Below are 21,163 nucleotides of genomic sequence, written 5' to 3'. Positions count from 1 at the left end.
AGGGCTATTGGGTGACAATACGATCAGCTACCTGCCCTTTAAATCTCCCAGCGAGAGCCATGAAAAGCGGCTTTAATCTGACCACTCTAGAAAATGCAAAGCCTCCAGCTTCTAAAGATGGCTCTTCAAAGACAGCCAAGCTACCAAATGCTGGTAATTCTCCTTTATTGGGAGATAAAAGGATTATTTCTACCCAGGCCTTGGCGCTGAGCTGGAGTGAAAAGCAGTTAAATTCAGCCGTCACTGTGCATTAACGCTGGGGGAACCGGGGAGCAGCAGGTCCTTTAGACTGGGGACCGTAAGGAGCCCGCCTCAGGCTGTTTTAGTTCAAGGACACATCCCTAGAGGGGCCACACTGGCAGTTGGTCTCCAAGGGGCCAGTTTCTGCCCCTCGCCTTCCCCCCCACTTGATGCCCCCTGAGGAGGCACTGGGAATGCATCTTTCTTCTGAGCACCCGATGGGGAGCAGTTGTTATCCTGAGACTTTAAAAAGAGGCCGAGCTTATTCCTGGCGGGTCAGGGGAGCCATCTGTGGACTTATAATAAGTGCGAGTGATTTTGCCGTTAACAGGGACGTCTACTTAGTAATATTTTAAAATAAATTTTTTTTATATATCTTGGGAATGTTATGTATGTCAAATTGGTAGAAAAAAAATATTAGACATTGGTTTAGAAGTTATGCCGAATTTCTAAAAATTTTAAAACTGGCAGTTCATTTTTGATTTCTGGTCGTCGATGGCCTTCTAAGCTACAAATACAACCTGAATGTTAAATATGCTTCTTAGCACATGCATCTCATCTGCTTGCCTGGGGGACGATGGCCATTCCTCCCCCTCTCCATTTTTTTGAGCCTCCAGTGAATGAGAGGTCATAGCTAGATCTGAGGAGGTTGACGTACGTCTCCTAACTCACAGCCTTTTCTGGGCCTCAGCTCCTCAGCTCTGGCAGAACCAGGGACCCGGACAGGCCTGGAGTGACCGTGGCAGGAACAGGTCAGCTGTGCACCAGATCCTGTTCTTTTCCCCTGGGGCACACAGCTAGACTTCACTTCCCACCCTCCTGTGTGCAGGGCATTGCCATGTGCCTAAGTTCCTTCTGTAGGAACTTGGGGAGAGAGCGCACCTATACCAGTGCCAGGCCCGGCTCCGGGAAGCCACCTGAGTCACCTCCGTACCCTCACCTCCCTCCCCCGCCTGCTGGATGCTGATGCCAAGGGACCCCTTAGGAGTCACCTGTTCTGCATGACAGGAGCTCCATCTGCTTGAGCTTCTGTGGAGCACGGCCCTTCCCTTCAACCTTTACTATCGATTGGACTTTAACTGAGCAAGAAACAAACTTCTATGTTGTTAAGGTTACTGTATTTCGGGGGGTTTCTCTGTTGTAGCTGCTACTATTTCCTTAACTAAAGCAGAAATTGGTATTTCACACGAAGTGCTGTCGTAACCAAAGCTAAAACGCGTAGCATCGGTCTAGCGGGCGAGCAGCAGGTGGCAAGAAAACTGATGCTGGAAGCTGGGGCACTGGAGATCCGGTTGGAAGAGGGTCACAGATGATGCCTGGGAAGGCAGACCATGTGCCTGCTGAGCCCAAAGCCCAAAGGACAAAGTCGGTGTAGCAGTCAGGGCTCTCCAGAGAAACAAAACCAGTAGGAAATTATAGAGAGAGACAATGAGGCTGGCCCTGGTCCCCAAATCAAGCTGTAACATTGAGACGTTTTAACCAGCAAAGACCCATTACGAATCATACCTGGGGCAAAGATCAGGCTAAAGACGTGGCCTCCCATCTACTATTTACGATGGCCTCAAGCTAGCTTCCATTAAGTTGAGAGACAAGGATTTAATTCAGTGAAGAAGCAAAGAACAAGTCAGACCTGAGAACTATACTAAGACTTTCCGGATATGGCTGCTGACACATGAGACTGACTGGAAGCAAATATATCAGAAGCCTAGAAAGTTTCTGAGGAATAATATTGCCAAGTAAACTGCGAGCTTTATCAGACTTTAAACTTTTTATTAATCCTGCGAGTAGAAAATTGTATCTGAGATTTAAATGTGTACTTTCCTGACTATCGGTGAGGATGATAATTTATTTTTGGCCATTACACTTTTCCCTTCTGCAAAATACCTGTGTCTTGCTCATTTCTTTTTCTGATTTATCTTAAAAAAATTTTTTTTAATTGATTTTTAGGACTTCACATATTATGGATACTAATCTTTTCCTAGGCGCTGTGCATGTAGTCTCTTCCACGATGTACTTTGACATTTTACGTATGAACAGTCAAATCGATCCGTTTTTTTTTAATGATTTAACATATCTTGTACCTTGTTTAAGAAATCCTTCCTTACCTCAATGTCATAAAGATATCACTCTCCACTTTCTCTTAAAAATTTTAAAAGTCGTACATTTTACACTTAAGTCTCTAATTCACCTGGAATTTGCTTTTGCCTAGGAATTGAGATGAAGATCAAATTTCATTTCTTTCCCTATGATCTTCTGACGTAAACCACGTTCTTCCATATGTGTCGATCTGTTTTAGGGCTGTTTGATTTTCTATTTGTCTGCTGTATCGTGTCAACATCATACCCTAGCAATCACTCCGACTTTATGATGAATCTTAATATTTAGCACAGCAAACTTCCCCTATTTCGTTCTACTTCTCCAGGGGTGTCTTAGCTGTTTTTGGCTCTTAAAATTTCCATGTATATCTTAACATTGGCTTGTTAAGCTCAGTAAAATGTCCCGTTCAGGTTTGATTGGAACTGTGGGTCATTTGGGGAATACTGACATCTTTCTGCTGCTGAGTCTTATTATCCATGAGCATGTTATAAGCCACATTTCTGTATGTCGTTATATTTTTCGTCAAGTTCTTTATGTCTTTTAAGTTCATGCAGTTAAAAGTCAGTAGGACTCAAGCCCAGTCCCTAATCCAAAGCTTTTTGTTCCTCCTCATTCTACCCCATTTAGTTTGAAGCATGCAGTTTGGATATGGTATGAATCGCATCACGTCTTTCAAGTCACGATGCTCATTTGGAGTCGTATCCATATATCTTATACTTTTTCTGTTTTGCGGGCGTGCCTACCCCATCTCCTGCCCCCATAAAGTAAATCTTCTGTTTTATAGAAATAGGTAGATACCCCTGAGCTTCGAGAGCGTGCTTGTTTATGAAAGATGACAATGCAAAAGTTTGAAGATCTCATCTCTACCTCTTGCCCTCCAGACTTTTTTGTAAAGTCTTTATCTCATTTATGAAATAGTTCTTTTCTTTCTCTTTCTGTCAGCCTTTGACGGGGAGAAACGAGACACATTTGCCAGTGAGAAGGGTGGTTGTTACACTAAAGGCGACTTGAATTTTGCGGCCTGTGTTTACGAAGTGCGCTGCTGTTCGCACTTGTCATTGCCGACGTCCCCTCGTTGGTGAGCAATGACCCTGGCGTGCTGCCGCCACCGGAGACCCTATTCACCCGCCAACTCCAGAGCTGCTGGGCCATCAAGGGAGCTCCGTTTGTGAGTAAGATCCAGAGAGTAGACGGCTTCTGAGACTGCCTTCTGCTCCCTGTCGCAGAAGGGGGTCACTAACGGTGACATCAAGATACAGACAATGGAAAAATAGGAGTGACGGAGACATATGCTTGCATTAAAGAACGAAAACCGATGGTAGCCACGTCCACCTTCGGGGAGGGCTCAAGGCGTGTCGTACGTCTGTGGGGAAAACAGCTCTCTGTGTGGCTCTGTAATATTTCAGAGACCGGAGGATGGGGGACCCGGGAGAAGAGGGACTGGGAAATCCAGTAAGAGGAGATATGGGGGGCACAGGAGAGAGGCAGTCATCCGAGAAAGGGGTGGTGGGAGATACCTCGGTTGGCGGGGCAGCTCACAGAACGTGGAGATCTGAACGCCTCAGACTGCCGGTGACGTCTCTCTGTTTGCTTCTGTGAGTGATGACCTCGAGGACGATGAGGCGGACTCCGTGGCCCATGGGACCAGGAGCGGAGGGAAGAGAGGAGCTGTAGGAGGCGGGAGGGCGAGGGCGAGGGCTCAGAGGGACAGGCAGGGAGGGACGCACCAGCCTCCCGGAACTAGCACAGGGCAGGGGTTTAAACCAACCTGATTTGAATCTGAAAGCACAGGAAGTCGCCAGCCTGCCTACCTGAAAAAGGTCTGGGTCCTGCCGCCTTATTTATCTGATCTCTGATAGAGAAAGGGCACGCTCGTCACCTTTCTTTTTCAGACAATTATTCTGACCTTGGGCCGGAGCCACTCACGGTGAATAAAGTGAATGCGTTTGTGTTCATCCTCTCTCATTGCTCTTGCTCGTCTAGAAAAACCAGGCACTGAGACTAGACCAACGTGAGAGCGCCACATGCCCAGACCCCACAGCAGAAGCAGAGAATCAGGGCCCCTCAGGCGGTGGGGTCCGGTATCGGTGCACTTGAAGAGCTCCCCCATGATGCTCTGGTGTTACCAAAGCTGAGACCCGGTGGATGTGACTACAGGCTTCCTGCTGCCAGGAGCCGTGCTCTTTACTCATTTGTCCCTCCCGGTCCTTTGTACCACTGCTGACATGTGGTGGAACATGGCAGAACTAAACTGAATTGGGATAAAGAAACTAAGACGCGCAACTCTGCTAGATCTAGAGAAAGGGATGCAGATTATTAGTGTGCAGTCATGCACGTGAGTCCTCTTGACATTCTCACAGTCCTGCTGGAAGAAATCGATTTCGGAAGGAGGAAAACGAGCCTGGTGTTGGTCCGGCAAACGTGTCGTCTCAAAGTCTGAAAAGAGGAGGACTTAGAGAGAATGGAGTCCGTCCCCTCATTTTAATCTCTTGGAGCCCAGAGAGGTTAAGCGATTTTGCAAAGTGGCACAGCTTAGTGGCACACCTGGCACAGGGAACGGCTCTTCTCATCCCAGGTGTCTGCGTCACGCCTTGCTGCCCTATGTAAGTGCTTGTGGGAGAGGATGCATATGCGCGTGTGCATGTAAGCATATAAGTACGTATCTGTGAGAGAGACTGGGTGTGTGAATGTGTGCTTCTGTGCATGTGGGTCCGTGTTCTGCGTGCACGTGTGTACAAGGAATGGGGGAAAGCACGACCCTGAGCAGAGCCGGGCTCCTCCAGAACGAGTTGCGTTATAAGATACAGAGAGCCAGGGGCCCTTTCTTCTGTCTCTCTGGTTTGCTGTGTTCTCTCCAGGCTGACCTCTGTCAAGCGCAGCAGTGTTTGCCTGGGACGCAGGGCAGGCCTCCGGGTCCTAGTGCCTGCCATGTAGAAGAAGGTCTGCCGTGTTCAGGTTTACTGAGATGAAACTGGGGAAGGTTCCAGTGGCGACCTCAGGCTTGGACTGGTGGGAGCGTCTGTTTGGGACAGTGGGGGAAGCATGGGCCGCGCTTTGACTGGCTTAGGGCCCAGGATCGTTCTGTGGAGAGATGGCAGTTTTCTCTGTGTGAACTCAAGCCCAACAGAAGTGTCTACCCTGGCGTTTTGCTGAGTGTACGGTGTCCTCAGACAGGCCTCTCCAGGGTGCTTCTCTGCCAGGCCTGAGAGGCTGGGGCCACCTGGGATCTTGACTCAAAGGCTGCTCACAGAGACTCTGCCGGCACTGCCTGGCATGGCCCAAAGTCCCCGCTTCCTTATCCCAGTGTTCGGGGAGGCCAGGTGGAGAAGGCAGAGCCTGCCGGGGACAGCCTTTGAGGGGCATGCCGTGCCTCGGGGCCCTGATTGACAGGGCAGGCTTGTGGAAAACCTCTGCAGAGGCGGAATTCCGGAATTCGCCAAGAGTTGGGCGGCACACGCGTTGGTCTTACCTGAGCAGTTGGAAATCACCGACTCATCGTGGTCTTTGCTTTTCATCCAAATGGTCCGAATCACAATGGCATAGATGACACTGTGGAAAGGAGCAAAGGTAATGTTAACGTGGCTGGTGAGTCCCTCCTGCGAGGACAGGGAGAGAGGACCGCGGGGGTCCCTCGACCACACCCTCCCTCTACGTTTGCTGATTCCAGAATCCGAGCAGCTCGAAGCCAAAAGCCACCAGGAGGATCGGCGGGATGCGGCCACTTCATTTTTAAGGGAGGAGGCCAGAACTGGTGGAGTTAATCTTTTCTAGGAGAACCCTGGGGGTTAGAAGTATAGCTGAGATTAGGATCGAAACACAGCGTTTGGGGTCAGAAAGATTTAATTCGTGCCCGGCTCTACTCCTTGCTGCTTGTGTGACCTTGACTTGAGACCGTCTTTCCTGTGGCCGCGTGGTTCCTGTCTCCCGTGTGCGTGCCTTTGTGCGATCCTTCCCCCTTGAGCGTGGCGGGACTTGTGACTTGCTTCTGATCAGTGCCTTGGGATGAAGGCGACGAGATATTCGTGATTACATAAGGGTGTAGCGCCTGTCTATCTAATGTGCCTCTCCATCGCTGGCTCTGAAGAACCTATTAATTACCCGGGACTGTTGAATCACGAGTCCCACAGACCCAGGAAATTAATTCTGCCAAGCGCCCGTAGGAGCTGGAGCCTTTGATGGGCACCCCAGCCCTGGCAGATGCCTTATTTGCCATGTACAGACCCTCGACCCACAGGAACAGTGAGACAATAAAGTCTGTCGTTTTAAGTCACCAGGTTCACGATCACTTGTTAGCCAGCAATAGATAAAGAATGCGCCGAGTAACACAGGCTGAATGTTTGTGCCCCTCCTCCTCCACCCCCACACCCATTCGTTGAAATTCTAATGCTCAATGTGATGGTATTTGGAGGCGGGGTCTTTGAGAGGTGATCAGGTCATAGGGTGGAGGCCTTATGAATGGGATTAGCGGCCCGATGAGAAGAGACCCTACAGAGCTCCCTCACCCCTTCCGCCATGCAAGGATACAGAGAGAAGTCTGCAGCCTGGAAGAGGGCCCCCACTTGCCCCTGCTGGCACCCCAATCTCAGACTTCCAGCCTCCAGAACCGTGAGAAACAAGTTTCTGTTGTTTATAAGCCACCCGGCCTGTGATGCTTCATTATAGCGGCCTGAACACACTAAGACAGGGAGCCTCGGTTGAGAGTTAATATTATAAACGGAGTTAATAATATAAACTTCTTAAGAATTTTTTAGGGCTCAAATATGACAACGTTTCTAGTGTCCAGCCCAGTGCTTGAAAATGAGCAGAGACACAATAAATGTCATTTTCCGTCCCGTCTTCCTTCCCCATTTTCCACATAATATCATGCCTATACTTGTAGGATAGAATCTACGCCTCACAGGAAATTAACGTGTTAATGACTCAGAAGCATCAGCAAATTTCGTATCTTGTGTCTCCTTTGATAAATACAAAAATACTCTTCTTTTATTTTATTTGACATTTCTAATATATTAACTATCTCAACTGAAACTTTGGAAGAAAGAACTGCTTTATTTTAAAATAGCATCAACTTCCCTCTTGAGAATCACTGGTTAAAAAAAAAAATAGGACCTCTAATTTGCAGCTGCTGACAAAGCACTAATTTCTTTTAATGATCTTTAGACTGTAACTTAATTAATGGCTGGGTTAAAACCCTCTGCTTCTTACTGCTTTTCCCATTCCTGTCCCGTTACCCCCTCTCCCTGGGTGTTCCAGGAAATCCCGGGGCTTTGGGGGATCACCAGATCCCTCTTCTCATATACCTGCCCAGGGACTTTTCTGGAATATGTAAGTCTACATTAAAAAAAAAAAAAGAGAAATGAAAAAAAAATTACTGGTGAGTCTATCCTTTACTCTAAGCAGCGTACTTGCTGGAGCAGGGCAACTTTTTCCCCAGGTAAATGAAAAACAAAGAAAGGTAACTGTGACGTGCTGTGTGTTATAATTGGAACCCCAGTGCTTCGCTGATCAATAATTCAAATATTTGTTGACCACCAACCATATATGCAGTGGGAAATGAGGGAACGCCTTACGCGTTGGGGGTCTGGGCCCAAGCCATCCCTCCTCATCACCGGAGGACCAGCCGGGCGCGTGCGGAGCCGGTACCAGCTTCACTCGCAGCCAGGAAACGCCTGATAAGCAGGGCACCCCCTTAATTTACTAACCAAATCAGGCCACTTCTCGGCGCGCGACGGTCACGCGTCGGAGAGACCTCCAGATCGCATTCGTCTCCTCTTTCTTCCTCATGCTTTTCCTCTATTGACTCAGAAAGTTCTATAAATTGTCCCTTTAAAATGTCTCTGTAATCTGTAGCTTCCCCTCCATTCCTGCTCTCCCTTTATATGTTGATGATTTTTTTTTTTTACTGTGGTAAAATACACATAACAGAAAACTTACCATTTTAACCATTTTAAGTGTGCAGTCGTGCGGCATTGAGCGCATTCAGGAGGGGAGCACGGCATTGAGCGCATTCAGGAGGGGAGCCGTCAGTGTTGAGTCCTGCTCCGCGCCTGCTCCTCTGTACAGCGCTTTGCATCCCTGTCTCATCAATACCATTGGGCACCGTATGGCAAATGCTTAACCCATGTCGATCGTGGTTTTCGCTTCCTATGAGTTCTTATCTTATGACTTCATATGTGAACAATGGGAAATAGAGTATATTGTCCCCATTTTATGGATGACGAGGCTGAGGTCCCATGACTAGCAAATGTCAGAGGACAGATTCAAATCGAGGTCTGCTGGCCACCGAAGCTCTGATACGATGTTGTGATGACAAGAATGGTGATTTGCTCACCATACCAATCAACCGAGAATTGTGCCAAGCCCTTTATGGAAATTACCTTATTTAATCTCTCCAGCAACATTATATGGTTGGTGCTAGCATTATTCTCATTTTCTACATGGGACAGCTTCAGTTTTGAGAGCATTAAAAAAACAAATTTAACTTAGATTTCTAATTCATATCGAACATCAAAAGTAAATGGTATTGGGACAATTGGCAAATCGAATAAAATATATATTTTTAAAATGATATTTTTAATATGCTCTCAACAATGAAATTATTTTCAAATGATTAATGTAAATCAAAGTTAAATCAAAGTATAGATAAGTATGTGGGAGGGATGATTTTTAAATGAAATGATAAAATGTAAAGAGAAGCATGAATAGATGTGAATATACTAAAATGTAAAATGTCTATATTTCACAAAAGCTGTACATACCCAACTCACTCATATTTTCATTTGTATTCATATAAAGTTTTGCAAAATCCTTTCTTATGATTCTTTTAAGTTTTTAAAACTAGTTCTTTGACTTTCTCATTTCTAATTACAATTATTCACACATTCTCTTGTTTTCTTAATTATATCAGTCTTATTAACTAAAAGCAAAATGAAATAAAACCCTATTCAATATAAAAAGGCTAATGACAAACTAGGAAAATGTCCTCAACATATAAAAATAGGAGAAGTTTATTCTGTAAAAAATTTCTCTAGAGATCTAATAGGGAAAATAAAGTAAAATAGAGAAAAATGGGTAAAAGAATATGACTAGATAATTTATTTAAAAAACAAATGATAAACAAAATGTATTCGGTCTCGTCATAATGAAAGAAATACAAATTAAAACAACTATAAAAAATAAATAAACAACTATATATAGATATATTTTGCCTATAAATTTGGTGAGGAGAAATATATGTATCACGTATGTGTTATATATATACACGTATGTGTCTGTCTGTCTATCTATCTATCTATCTATCTAAATGCATGAGGGATAATGAAGCACAAGACTTGATTAATAAAGTGAGTGGCCATCTTATCTGAGTTTTTTCTTAAATCTACCTAGGCTTAGAGTTAAGAATTTAACCCAAGGTCTTTACCTTACTCTCAGCTCTGAGAGATATGAAATTGTAGCAACTTAATGTGGGAATTAGTTGCAAAATTCCCTCTGGGCCTGGTCTTGTTTCAAGAAGGGAGGAGGAGCCGATTGAGGTGGGGGTGCCATGTCCCCCAGAGAGAAGCTTTCTACAACACAGGGAGCCTAACCACGAAAGAGGGAAGATCCTGACTGAGCAGGTAGGACGTGCTCCAGAGATGCTCAAGGGCAGAGGGAGGGAGGTCACCGAATATTCCTGGTGACACCTGGGCTGGAAGCAAGGAGCAGGATTTAAGGAGCATCTTAGTTTGATGAGGGCTAAGTGAGACCCACTTTTGAAATCATCTCCTTTAATGATCAAATTATACTTCGCTTTTTGCAAGGACAGTACAAAACTACACACAAGTTGGGCTGCAGGCAAATTTGAGGAGAAGGCCTGATGGGAGGAAGAAGCTCAACTTAACCGGGAGAAATTTCAGACAGGGAGAGACCCGCCTGACACATCTGGCCAGACGGCACAGAGCGAGCTACGTGGTTCGCGCTGGTATCTGCCCTGCTGAGCAAGGGTTTTGGCTGATTTCAGGAGCTGATGGGAAATCAATATGGAGAGAAGCCAGGACATGCACCGCCACGGAAATCGATGAGTCAGTTGCCTGTGACAGCCGGAGCCGCTGCCTTCCAAATGCTTCTTCTGGCTGGGACGAGCCTCTCTCCTCGTCCGCACGCCCTCTCTAGGGCTGCTCTGACTTACCTTCGATGGGCTGTCTAAGTAACCTTCAACTTCCCTTCAAGATTCCTTCCAAATTCAACTTGCGGGAGAGCAGTAAGTCGAAATAAAATATAGATGTCAATTTGTCAATTCAGAGAGATGACTGGACACGCGTTAATCTCAGCAAGGCTGCTGGGCCAGCCGAGGGGATGCTTCTGCTCCCGGCCAGCTCGCCCTCTGATGCAGAGCCGCGAATTACTTCGCTTCTTTTAGCCCTAAGTCTGTTCTTGTGAAAAATTCAGGGGCTGAGCTATGTGACGGATAACATTTCTCCAGCTTTAGTATTTTCTGAGACTAGCGATGAGCAAAGAGCAAGAACAAGTGATTTCTGTAATATCAGAAAACACTTGAGAAATAATACCTAGCCACTTAATGATCAAAGAAATGCACCTTGAATCAACGAGCCACTTTGTAACCTCTGCCGTTGGCTGAGATTTAATAAAACAACGGCACCACCTTCCACTGAGTGGGAGAAAGGAAAATCGGAGCTTGTGATTGTTGTTGGCGGGAACACATCCTTCCCAGAGGGCAGTTTATGAACATCCATCGAAGTCTTAAAATGAGCATCACCTTTGATCTAGCAATTCCACTAGAATGAGTGCTGAGGAAATAATCAGAGGCTCATGAATAATTTTAAATGTAAGTATTTTTATTACAGCATTATTTATACTGTCAAAAGCCAAAGGCTGATCTTTCTTTGTCTGGGACAAATTACGTGGCACATCATGGCAGGTTTGGGGCCACTCAGAAAGTGCAGCAGGATCTCAGGATCAGTGTGACTCGAATACACACTAAATATCTCGCCCACCCACGCAGGCCCTTTCAGAAACGACTCTGCAACATGGCCGTGGGAGACCCTGCCTTCCTCAGGTGCTGGTGGTGGTCTCCGCTGAAAGACCAGCTTTGGCCCACCCTTGACTACAGGACAAAGGGGGCATCTTATGGCTTGGTTGCTAAGTCCTGTCATAATTAAGCCTTGCCCCACCCAGAAAGAGCTTATGGTCAATGGCTCACCCACTAACACTGCCTGCATGTCCTTCCTTGTCATCACACTCACTCGGAGCTCCAGCTGCCAAGGAACCTGCTTCCTCTCCTTCCCCGTCTATCAGACTCCTTCCCTCCTTCAGCAGTGGCTTCTAGGAAGTGTCCCCTGCCATGACCTGATTGCGCTGCGTGCATACTCTAGCATAGTTTTGTCTTATCGTGGTTTTTGTTCAGTTTTGTTTCAAGTAGGTCTGTCATTTCCATTACATAAGATTTCTGTAACTGATACTATGTCCTATTCGAAAGGCTGCATGATTCAAAAAGAACAGGGTATGAAATCAGATCAAACTTTGTTTAAATCCTGCGTGATGTTGGGTGACTTACTTAACCACTCCGAGCTTGAGTTTCATCACTTATAAGATGGGGACAGTGGTAGTTATTTCATAGAGTTTTAGTATGGTTAACGGGGTACTTGTTAGCTACTTAGCACAATACCTGTCCCATACTACAGACCCAGATGATATCAGTTCCCTGCTCCTTATTCTCCTTTGGAGGAGTTGGGCTTAGCAGAAGCTTTAACATTGTGGCCTGGCCAGTGTCCCCACAAACACTAGGAACAATGAGTGAGCTTTCGGGGAGGCGAGCAGGAAAGCCTCTGCACGAGTCCGGCCTGCTGGCCTCTTACCTGATGATGGCCAGCGGGATGAAGTACACCAGGAAGGCCACGATGGTCATGTACGGAGTCCAGTAGGAGTCGTCAGGCCACAGGGCCCAGCACTGCACTTCGCCGTTAGAGAGTTTCCTCTTCCCAAATATGATCAGGGTGGGGATGGAGAACAGGAAGGAGAGGCTCCAGGCGGCCACGGTGAGGATCTTGGCTTGCTTTTCTGCTCAGAGAAAAGAGAGACAGGACTGGGCATCTGGAAACATTCCTTGGGCACATACTTGGAGTCTAAGGTAGAAAAGCATCACCGTGTGATGGGAACTCTGGGCCTCTCAGAGCCTCAGTTTTCTCGTCTGTAAAATGGGGATTGTAGGACCTGCATCCAGGGCCGACGCAAGGATTAAAGAGAGATGCTTGCACGGAAGCTGGCACAATACTTGGCGTGAGGTCTGGGCTCCCTACTTTCTACTTCCCTCCTCCTTTCCCGATTTACCCACCCAGCTTGGAAATGAATGCACCCATTCGGACAGTCCTGGAGAGCTCAGTTGTTCCACATGCATTTGATACTTTGCTGTGCCAATGCGTGTCTGGTCACCTTGCCGAGCCTCCAAGGCAGGCCTGGAGCCTTCGGCCTGTCTGGCGTCCTTCCATTTACCATAGGGACATCACCCGGAAATGGCCAGTTTAAATTTTGATGATGTAGTCATACATAATATATGGGTTACATACATAAAAATGAGGTCATAACACATATGCTGCTTTATAATCTATTTTTTTTTCCTCTGAAAACATATTATGACCATCTTTTCCTGTCAGGAAGTCTGTGTCTACCCAGGTGGCATTCAGATATGTTCAGTCAATAAGAGCTTTTCTTGAAATATAATTTTATCTCAAGCTCGGAGCAGGAAGCCCAGGTCGTTTGGGTTGAAGCTGGGTGACAGTCGGAACCTTCCAGCCCTGTCCTGATCCCAGTTCCACGGAATGAGCCCTCGGGGGCCAGTGCAGTCTGAAAAGCCCTGATAAAATAACATTTTTCTATGGTTACACCAAACTCCAATTTTATCCATAGCTTATTATTAAGTATTTAAATAATTTCTGATTATTTTTATTATAAATAATTTACAGGTATCTCTCTGCACTGTTCTAATGATTTCCTTAGAATGAAATCTTAGAAACAGAGGACTTCGGCAAAAACTGCCAAATTTTTCCTCATAAGTCTACCAGTTACAGCTCCCACCGGAAGTATATACAGAAGTTCCCATTTCCTTATACTTTCTCAACACTGAGACGGTTCTTTCTCTTAATATTTTTACCTAGTCTGTAAGATTTCCTATCCAAATATTTAGTCTCGAAGTTCTTCAGTTAGTAGTCACAGGAGCGTTTCTATACATCTTCTGTTTCAGTTGTGTTCCTCGTCTCTTAACATTTTTCTTCATGTTCTTTGTCTACTTTTTAAATCGGTAGGTTCTCATTTCTTTGCCAATGTTCTTTACGAGGCTACCACCCCTTTGCCTGTTGTATACACATATTTTTATTCATCGTTTTGCTTTTTAAGTATGTTTCCAATGTGTATTATTTGTATAACATGAAAAATTTTGATACATTAAAAATGATATTTTCCTTATCGTTGGTGCTTTTGGTGTTTTGCCCATAAACCATAATTATAGAAGTTTTACCCATAAACCATAACCTTTCATGTGTAAGATTTTTGGTTTTCAATCCAGCTAGAATTTACTTTGTAATTAGCTATGGCAGGTGGTGATCTAATGCTTCAAAAGAAATGGTTAGACAGCTATTCCAACACCATGTGTTGACTAATTCGGTCTTTTCTTACTGATCTGATATTCCATATGCTTTACGTAGCATATCCTCATTTCCACCGTCATATTGTTCTAGTTATCAAAGTATCATATTTTTTATATCTAGCACTGCATATCTCTCTTCATTATTAGTAGGTATTTTTCTAATTATTTTCATATTTATTTTTCCTAAAGAGCCTTTAAGTCATCCACGTCTCTGGAGCTGCTGGCTAAGGAAACCACCACTTTAGTAAAAAGCCATAAAAAGATGAGTACAATGCAGCCTCCCCGCCCCCTCTCCTTCCGCCGTCGGGTGCCCTTGCCTTGTGCCCGCTCGGCCATGTGCGGGTCCTGCCGGCTTCCACCTGCCCCATTCCGCACGGAAAGGCCGTGTGCTCCATGGGGAGTCTCTTCTCCCCGCTTCTCTCAGCTCAGTGCCTACACCCCTGCCTCTGCCCCTCGCAGCTCAGTGCCTACACCCCTGCCTCTGCCCCTCGCAGCTGCCCTTAGGTCCAGTGAGTGTAGCATCGTGGTGAAGCCAGCGCAGGGTTCCCTGGCCCCTCGCATGCCCAGCTCTCACCTATTATTGTCTCATCCTCTAACTATGAGGACCTTTGTCGCGTGCTGCATAAGGCCACGCAGCTCTCCTCGGTGGCTTGGCATCCCTGTCAAGTCTGCTCCCCATGGCTGGGAACGCCCTGAAGTTTCTGGCTTCTTTCCTTGGCTCCCATCCCAGCTGCAGGTCGCCCCCTATTACTTGTAGGTTTCCTCCAAGATGTCACTTGGGATCGGGCGGAGGAAGGGAAATGGCTGATGTCTGTTTCCGAGCTTGCATCTTTCCCCGAAGCGCTTGGAAACGATTATTTTCCAAGTGCCCTGCATGGGACCTCTATTAATTTTGTAGTGAGGAAATAAATTGCTTCACATCTTTAAGAGAACATTCTAATCTTCACTGCTGCTTTTCCTGTAATTTAGGGCGCTGTTCAGATTATTGCAAAATGTCTCCTAGAACTTGCCGTATTTCCCCTGAAACTAAACAGTTGATGTTTTTTTTCACCTAATAAATATGGTGAGATGGGTAACTGACCACGTCTGCTTCTTGGCTCTGGATCCCAAACCCTGAGCCTCCAGCAAGTGTCCTGAGGTTCTCCTCACAGTTTGGCTTTGTCATGTTTGTTATGATATTTGATTACACCTTTGTCGTCAAGATTTCACATCAAATTCTTCATTTTATCAGTTTGCAAAGCCTGTTTGGAAGAGTAGGACGGGTCACTATACGCTGGGTTCTTACTTGCTTTCCAGGGTCCTGGAGGAGAGTGGGCAGAGTAATAGATGAGGTCCCCACCGTATCTCCAGGACACATTGCTTCCCAGGATGCCACCTCTAACCTAGCACCCCCACTCGCTGGAGGCAGAGCCTTCCATCCCTTGGGGAGAGGGGAGTGTAGTGGGCAGGGAGCCATGCTGTGATTAACCCTCCTCCATGCCCTGGGCATTTGCATGACCCATTCAGGAAGCGCTCTCAACACTTGTCCCTCCAGGCTGCAGCATCATCTGCTGTGTGGTTGCAGCCTTTCCTCTGACCTTTCTGCTTCTTTCTTTCAGGAACCCCTCACTATCTCTGGATGGAGGAAGGCTTTCCTTGTTTCTGGTATGATTGACAGTTAAGAACATCTTTCCAATTATTACTATGGTTCGGGAGTAAAGAGGGCAAGGTGCTCATTCCTGAAAAAGGAACAAGCAGAGGTCGGAGCGTTCATTTCTTAGGACAGGTATGTGTGTCAACACTGCCGTGAAGTAAAATCTGGAGGCATTAGCCTCGAGGTGAATGAATGGTCAGCAGTCCACCTTCCCCAGTAGTCAGGGGCTCCTGGCCATCCAAGGAACCATCAGCATTTTCCCAGGAACCCAAACTTTCTTGTCTACATTTTTTGGGACAATCCATGAAGGAGAGAAGGAGGAAGAAGAAGAGAAGAAAGGGGAAGAAGAGAACCATTGTTAAGAGTATAACAATGAAATCAATCCCACCCGCCACGAAGGATGATCCCTTATGAAACAGCACCCGGTTGAGCCAGCTCACCTCCTTGCAGGAAATTCATGGGATAGACGATGGCATGGTATCTGTCGATGCTGAGGGACACCAAGACGTAGGTAGAGGCGTAGAGCAGCACGACCTGGAGATGGAAGTGAGAGAAGAGGTGTGACTTCGCAGAGGGTAGGGAAGGCATATCACGGAGAGACGAGTGTTTTGTGCTGTTTTAGAAACCTGGGCACTGAATCAAGGGGAGGGCTGAGGGTTGAGTTAGGGACACTTCCTGCTCCAGGAAGCAGATTGCTGTTCTTGGTGCTGGAATTTGCATGGCAAGTGGTGACAGTTGAGAAGGCTTCCAGCTCTCCTCTGCTCACTCATTCCCTGGGTGTCTTGGAGACTCCACATTGCAGAATCAGTCCGTCCCTCTTTTGACATTTGCATGGTACATTTGTTTGTGATTGACTTTTAAAGCTAAACTAATTTTCCCTGCCACAGTTGACATTCCAGAGTAATTAGAAACAAATGTTCGTTTGCCTTTTATCAGTGAGAGATGTTGAGAGATGATGCTAAAAAGGTTTTGGTTTCAGGGAGCTGGTCTGAATCATTTATCATCATCCGAGCTGTCGGCCCACCCCTTTCTCGTCCACCTCGCCAGCGGAGCTGTTCTCTAGGGTCAGCCTCAGGTCTCCTCCAATTCCTTCCCGCTCTTTCTTTCATTAACCTCACCCATGCCCTTTAATTATCCTGAGTGTAGTGTTATTTGCATGCTTTGCAGGGAAGGAAATTAGGATATAAGAGGTTAATATCTCTTATGTGAAGAGCATACTCAAAATGTAATTAGATGAAATATCTTTGAAAGGGTGATCAAGGTGGAAAACTTTCTGCTAACTTTGAGCCTCATTTCTCCTGAGTCTAGCTATCTCTGTGCTTCATAAACTTTGGGTCAATCTAGAGCGTGTAGAAGAGAAATGTGAAGTCTGAAGTCTAAGGGCGAGTATCTGAATTTCTTCTAAAATGAAATGGAGATAACATGACTTTGGGAATGACCTTTGTCTGAATCCGTAGTTTTTTTTTTGACGTTGTTCTTTGTTATTTTTGTTTCTGTAACACCATCACAAATGTATCCCAGAACTAATGTTGAGAAAGTTGCTGCAGGAAGAGGGATCTGAGGACTGACCGAGAACCCCGAAGGCCCCATGAACAATATCAGGAGACATTTTCCTCTTGCTAAAAAGGCGATATACCGACAGAAAGAAAAACAACGGCCAAATTTAACCCCCAAATCAGACAACTGTCCCCAGAGAGAAAACTGGGTTTTCCACGTGTTAACCATGAATTCAGCTGAGGAGATGGTAACAGAGAAGGACGGGCAAGAGAGCTCCCAAGGGTGCACCCTGTGGGGGTGGAATGTCATAAGAATCTTGGCCACCTGTGGCTATATTGAGTGAGGGGGCTGACAGAGCTCCAAAATCCGGGGTAGGAAGACGGTCCCAGTAAAGAGTGCCTAGAGGAGCGAGCAATGTTAATGGAAAGAGATCCGTTTTGAGATACAGCCAAGAAGAGTAATTTCAGGAGTCTTTAAACATCTAGGCAGGGTAAAAAATATATATATTAAAGTTTGCGTAAAAGAAATGAATCTCAAATTGTCACGCTTTTCTCCACAAAAATAAATGCCAGAAAACAGTATAAAAACATGTTCAGAGTTTTGAAAGAAAAATTATGATCCAAGAATTTCGTGAATATCATTACCATGCCTCGGCACAGAATAATTTTCTTAGATATGTAAGAAGGAAGAAAACATAACATCACATAGTCTTCATGAAAAATTTTCCTGGAGAAAATATTTCTGCTGTTTGAGAATTGTTTCAAAGTTAAGAACTCAAGAAGAGGGAATATGATTGAATAATAGCAGCTATGGTAAGCAGTTAGTCAGAAAAATACAAAATGTTTCCAAAATAAGTATAAATATAGTTAGGAAACATCTCGGGAAAAAATCTGGGGCGTTGAGTGAGAGGAGAGGGTAGAAGGAAAGAAATCATGTTAAATTTTTATGTAGACATTTTACATATATATATTTTTTACTTTGACAGAGACATATAAAATTTAAGATTAAAGATAAGCTATAATAGAGTGGAATAAAATTGGAGAAACAATATTAATTTTCTATGCCTACTTGTAAGACATCATCACAAACTTTGTGGCTAAACCAACATAAACATATTCTCTCACAGTCCCGGAGACCAGAAGTCCAAAATCAGTTACACAGGTTAAAGTCAAGGTGTTAGCAGGAGCACTCTTCCTCCAGAGACTCTAAAGGACAGTCAGGACCTTGACCTTAACAGCTTCAGGTGGCTGCCAGCATTCCTTGATCTGCGGCCACACCAATCCCATCTCTGTGTCTGTGGTTACAATGCCTCTTCTGTCTCTACATCAAATCTCACTCTGCCTCCCCTTATAAGGATACATATGATTGTATTTGGACAGCATAATCTCTTTATTTCAAGATCCTTATGTTAACTGCATCTGCAAAGTCTTTTTATTTTTTTCCATATAAGGTAATATACATAAGTTTCAGAGATTAGGATTTGAATGTCTTTGGGGGCTATTTTTCAAACTACCATAATTAACAATCAAATAAGAAAAAACAAGTAACGAGGAAAAAATTTGACGCAGAAATATTAGAATGAGGTGACTGAAACAAATATTGACTAAGCACTATTTGTCACCACAAATACAAATGACTTAAGCTCCTTTACTAAAACAAAGACTATTTACAAAACGTTTCTCAAATTTGACTGTTTAGAAGAGAAATCTATATGATGAAATGATTATCAAAGTGTAAAAATAGAGTGATAGAAAAATGGCTAAAGGTGTATCAAGCAACTGAAAACCAAAAGAAGGCATTCATTACAATTGCACCGTCAGAATAATTAAATTCAGAACAAATAGCACTACGTGGGATAAAGAATTATTTATATTTATAAGTGATACAATACATAATGGTAAGCGAATATTAATAAACTTATATGAAACAAATAATAGAACACTAAATATATACTACTAAAATGTTCAGCTGTACAGAGGAAAAACACAGTAATACATACATAGAAAAATTAAACAAATTTTATGAATAATATACATTATTGTAAAATATCCAGGTAATATTTCAGAAATTGGTTATAAACTAAACTACCAAGGGAAAGAAAAACCCTCGGTAGATTCCCAAAACTGGAACTTTTGCAATTCGTATATTTAAAACAACAAGCAATAAAAACTGAAATTAGTATCATGAGTTGTTTTTAATACCACTTGGAAATTTAAACACCCTTATAATTAACTTGAGTCAAGAAGGAAATCGAAGTACAATTATAGTCAATTCGTAAATGTCAACAATGAAAATTCTACACATCAACAACACATGGGGCACCATTCGGAGAGCAGATGGGAGCCCGAGGACATATGTCTGAGTTCTCACTACCCCGCCCTGCAGTTCTGACAAAAATGACCTAGGAATAATGGAGCCAAAGAAAATTCTGCAGAGAAGTGAGACTTACATGGAGGAAAGGGAGATATTTTATTTTTAAAAAGTGCCAGTTTGGATTCCTTTAAAGGACAAGTCCTGGGCGGACTTAAAAAAATTTAATGAACTTCATTTTTAGAACAATTTTAGATTTACGGAAAATACTGAGCAGGTAGCGCAAGACAGTTCCCATACTAACGCTGCCCCTCACCCCACACACACACACACACACTTTCCCTTACTATTAATGTCTCACGCTAGTGTGGTCCATTTGTTAAACTTGATGGAGCCATATCAATACATTAATATAAAGTCTGTGGTTTATATTAAAGTTCACTCTGTGTCGTACAGTTCTATGGGGTTTGACAAATGCATAATGTCATCTACTCGCCATTACAGTATTATACAGGGAAGTGTCACTGCCCTAAAAGTGCCTCATGCCTTACTTATTCGATCCCTCTAAATCCCTGGCAACCTCTGATCGTTTTTTACTGTCTCCACAGTTTTGCCTTTTCCAGAATCTCACATAATCATAATCACACCGTATGTTGCCTTTTCAGATTGGCTTTTTTCACTTAGCAATGTGCATTTCAGATTCCGCCTTGACTTTTCATGTCTCGATAGCTCATTTTTTTATTGCTGAATAATATTCCATTATATGGATATACCATGGTTTATGTCTTTTTGTTACTTGATAGCTCATTTTGTTTTGGTGCTGAATAATATTTTACCATATTAATGTGCCGAAGTTTATTTATCCATTTGGCTTTTGAGGAACATCTTGCTTCCAGATTTGGGCAATTATGAATAAAACTGCTATAAAGATTCTCATGTAGGCTTTTGTGTGAACGTACGTTGTCAACTCAATTGAGTAAATACCTAGAAGCATGATTGCTAGATCTTATGGTGAGAGTGGGTTTAATTTTAAAAGAAACTGACAAACTGTCTTCCAAAATGGCTGTACCATTTGAATTCCCACAAAGAATCAGAATTTTTGTTGCTACACATTCCCACTAGCATTTCATATCATCATTTTTGGTTTTTTTTTTGTTGTTGTTATTGTTTTTGTTTTTTGTTTTTTGTTTTTTGGGGGCTATTCTAGTAGGTGGTATCTTGGTTTAATGTGCAATTCCCTGATGCCATATAATGTTGAGCTTCTTTCCGTATGCTCATTTGTCATCTGTATACCTTCTTTAGCAAAGTGTCTGTTCAGATATTTTGCTCATTTTTAAATGGGTTGTTCATTTTCTTACTGTTGAACCTTAAGAGTTTGTTGTATATTTTGGATACAACTCCTTTGTCAATAATGTGTTTTGCAAACTTTTGTTTTCTTATCCTATGCCTTGTCCTTCCATTCTCTCATGGTGTCTTTCACAGAGAAGAAGTTTAAAATTTTCATAAAATCCAACTTTTCAATGTTCTCTTTCATAGATTGTGTTTGATGTTGTAGCTAAAAAGCCATTGGGAAACCCAAACTCCCTTAGATATTCTCCTATGTCATCTTCCAGTGACTGTATAGTATTGCACATTTCAGGTCTATGACCTACACTGAGTTTACTTTTGTGAAACGTATAGGTCAGTGGTTGGAATCTCCTTTTCCTCCTCCTCCTCCTCTCCCCTCCTCCTTCTTGCACGCATCTGTC

At 44.0% G+C, this 21,163-nt stretch overlaps 1 protein-coding gene across 2 annotated transcripts in view; it reads right to left on the bottom strand.

The window, feature by feature from the left end:
- NPSR1 (neuropeptide S receptor 1) overlaps positions 1 to 21,163 on the bottom strand; it is a 96,900-nt gene that overhangs the window by 6,618 nt on the left and 69,119 nt on the right. Inside the window, exons 4-6 of one of the 2 annotated variants that reach the window (XM_036230468.1) lie at positions 16,049 to 16,142; positions 12,192 to 12,393; positions 5,807 to 5,886 (exon numbers count right to left, since the gene is read on the bottom strand). In XM_036230468.1, the coding sequence (XP_036086361.1) occupies positions 5,807 to 5,886; positions 12,192 to 12,393; positions 16,049 to 16,142 (376 nt within the window). The remainder of the gene's footprint in view (positions 1 to 5,806; positions 5,887 to 12,191; positions 12,394 to 16,048; positions 16,143 to 21,163) is intronic. The other variant, XM_036230469.1, reaches the window with a different exon arrangement.

Source organism: Rousettus aegyptiacus, unplaced genomic scaffold, assembly GCF_014176215.1.
Source record: "Rousettus aegyptiacus isolate mRouAeg1 unplaced genomic scaffold, mRouAeg1.p scaffold_m13_p_13, whole genome shotgun sequence".
Lineage (NCBI taxonomy): Eukaryota > Metazoa > Chordata > Mammalia > Chiroptera > Pteropodidae > Rousettus > Rousettus aegyptiacus.
Note: the sequence above shows the minus strand (reverse complement) of the source record. Positions and strands in the feature narration are given on the sequence as shown.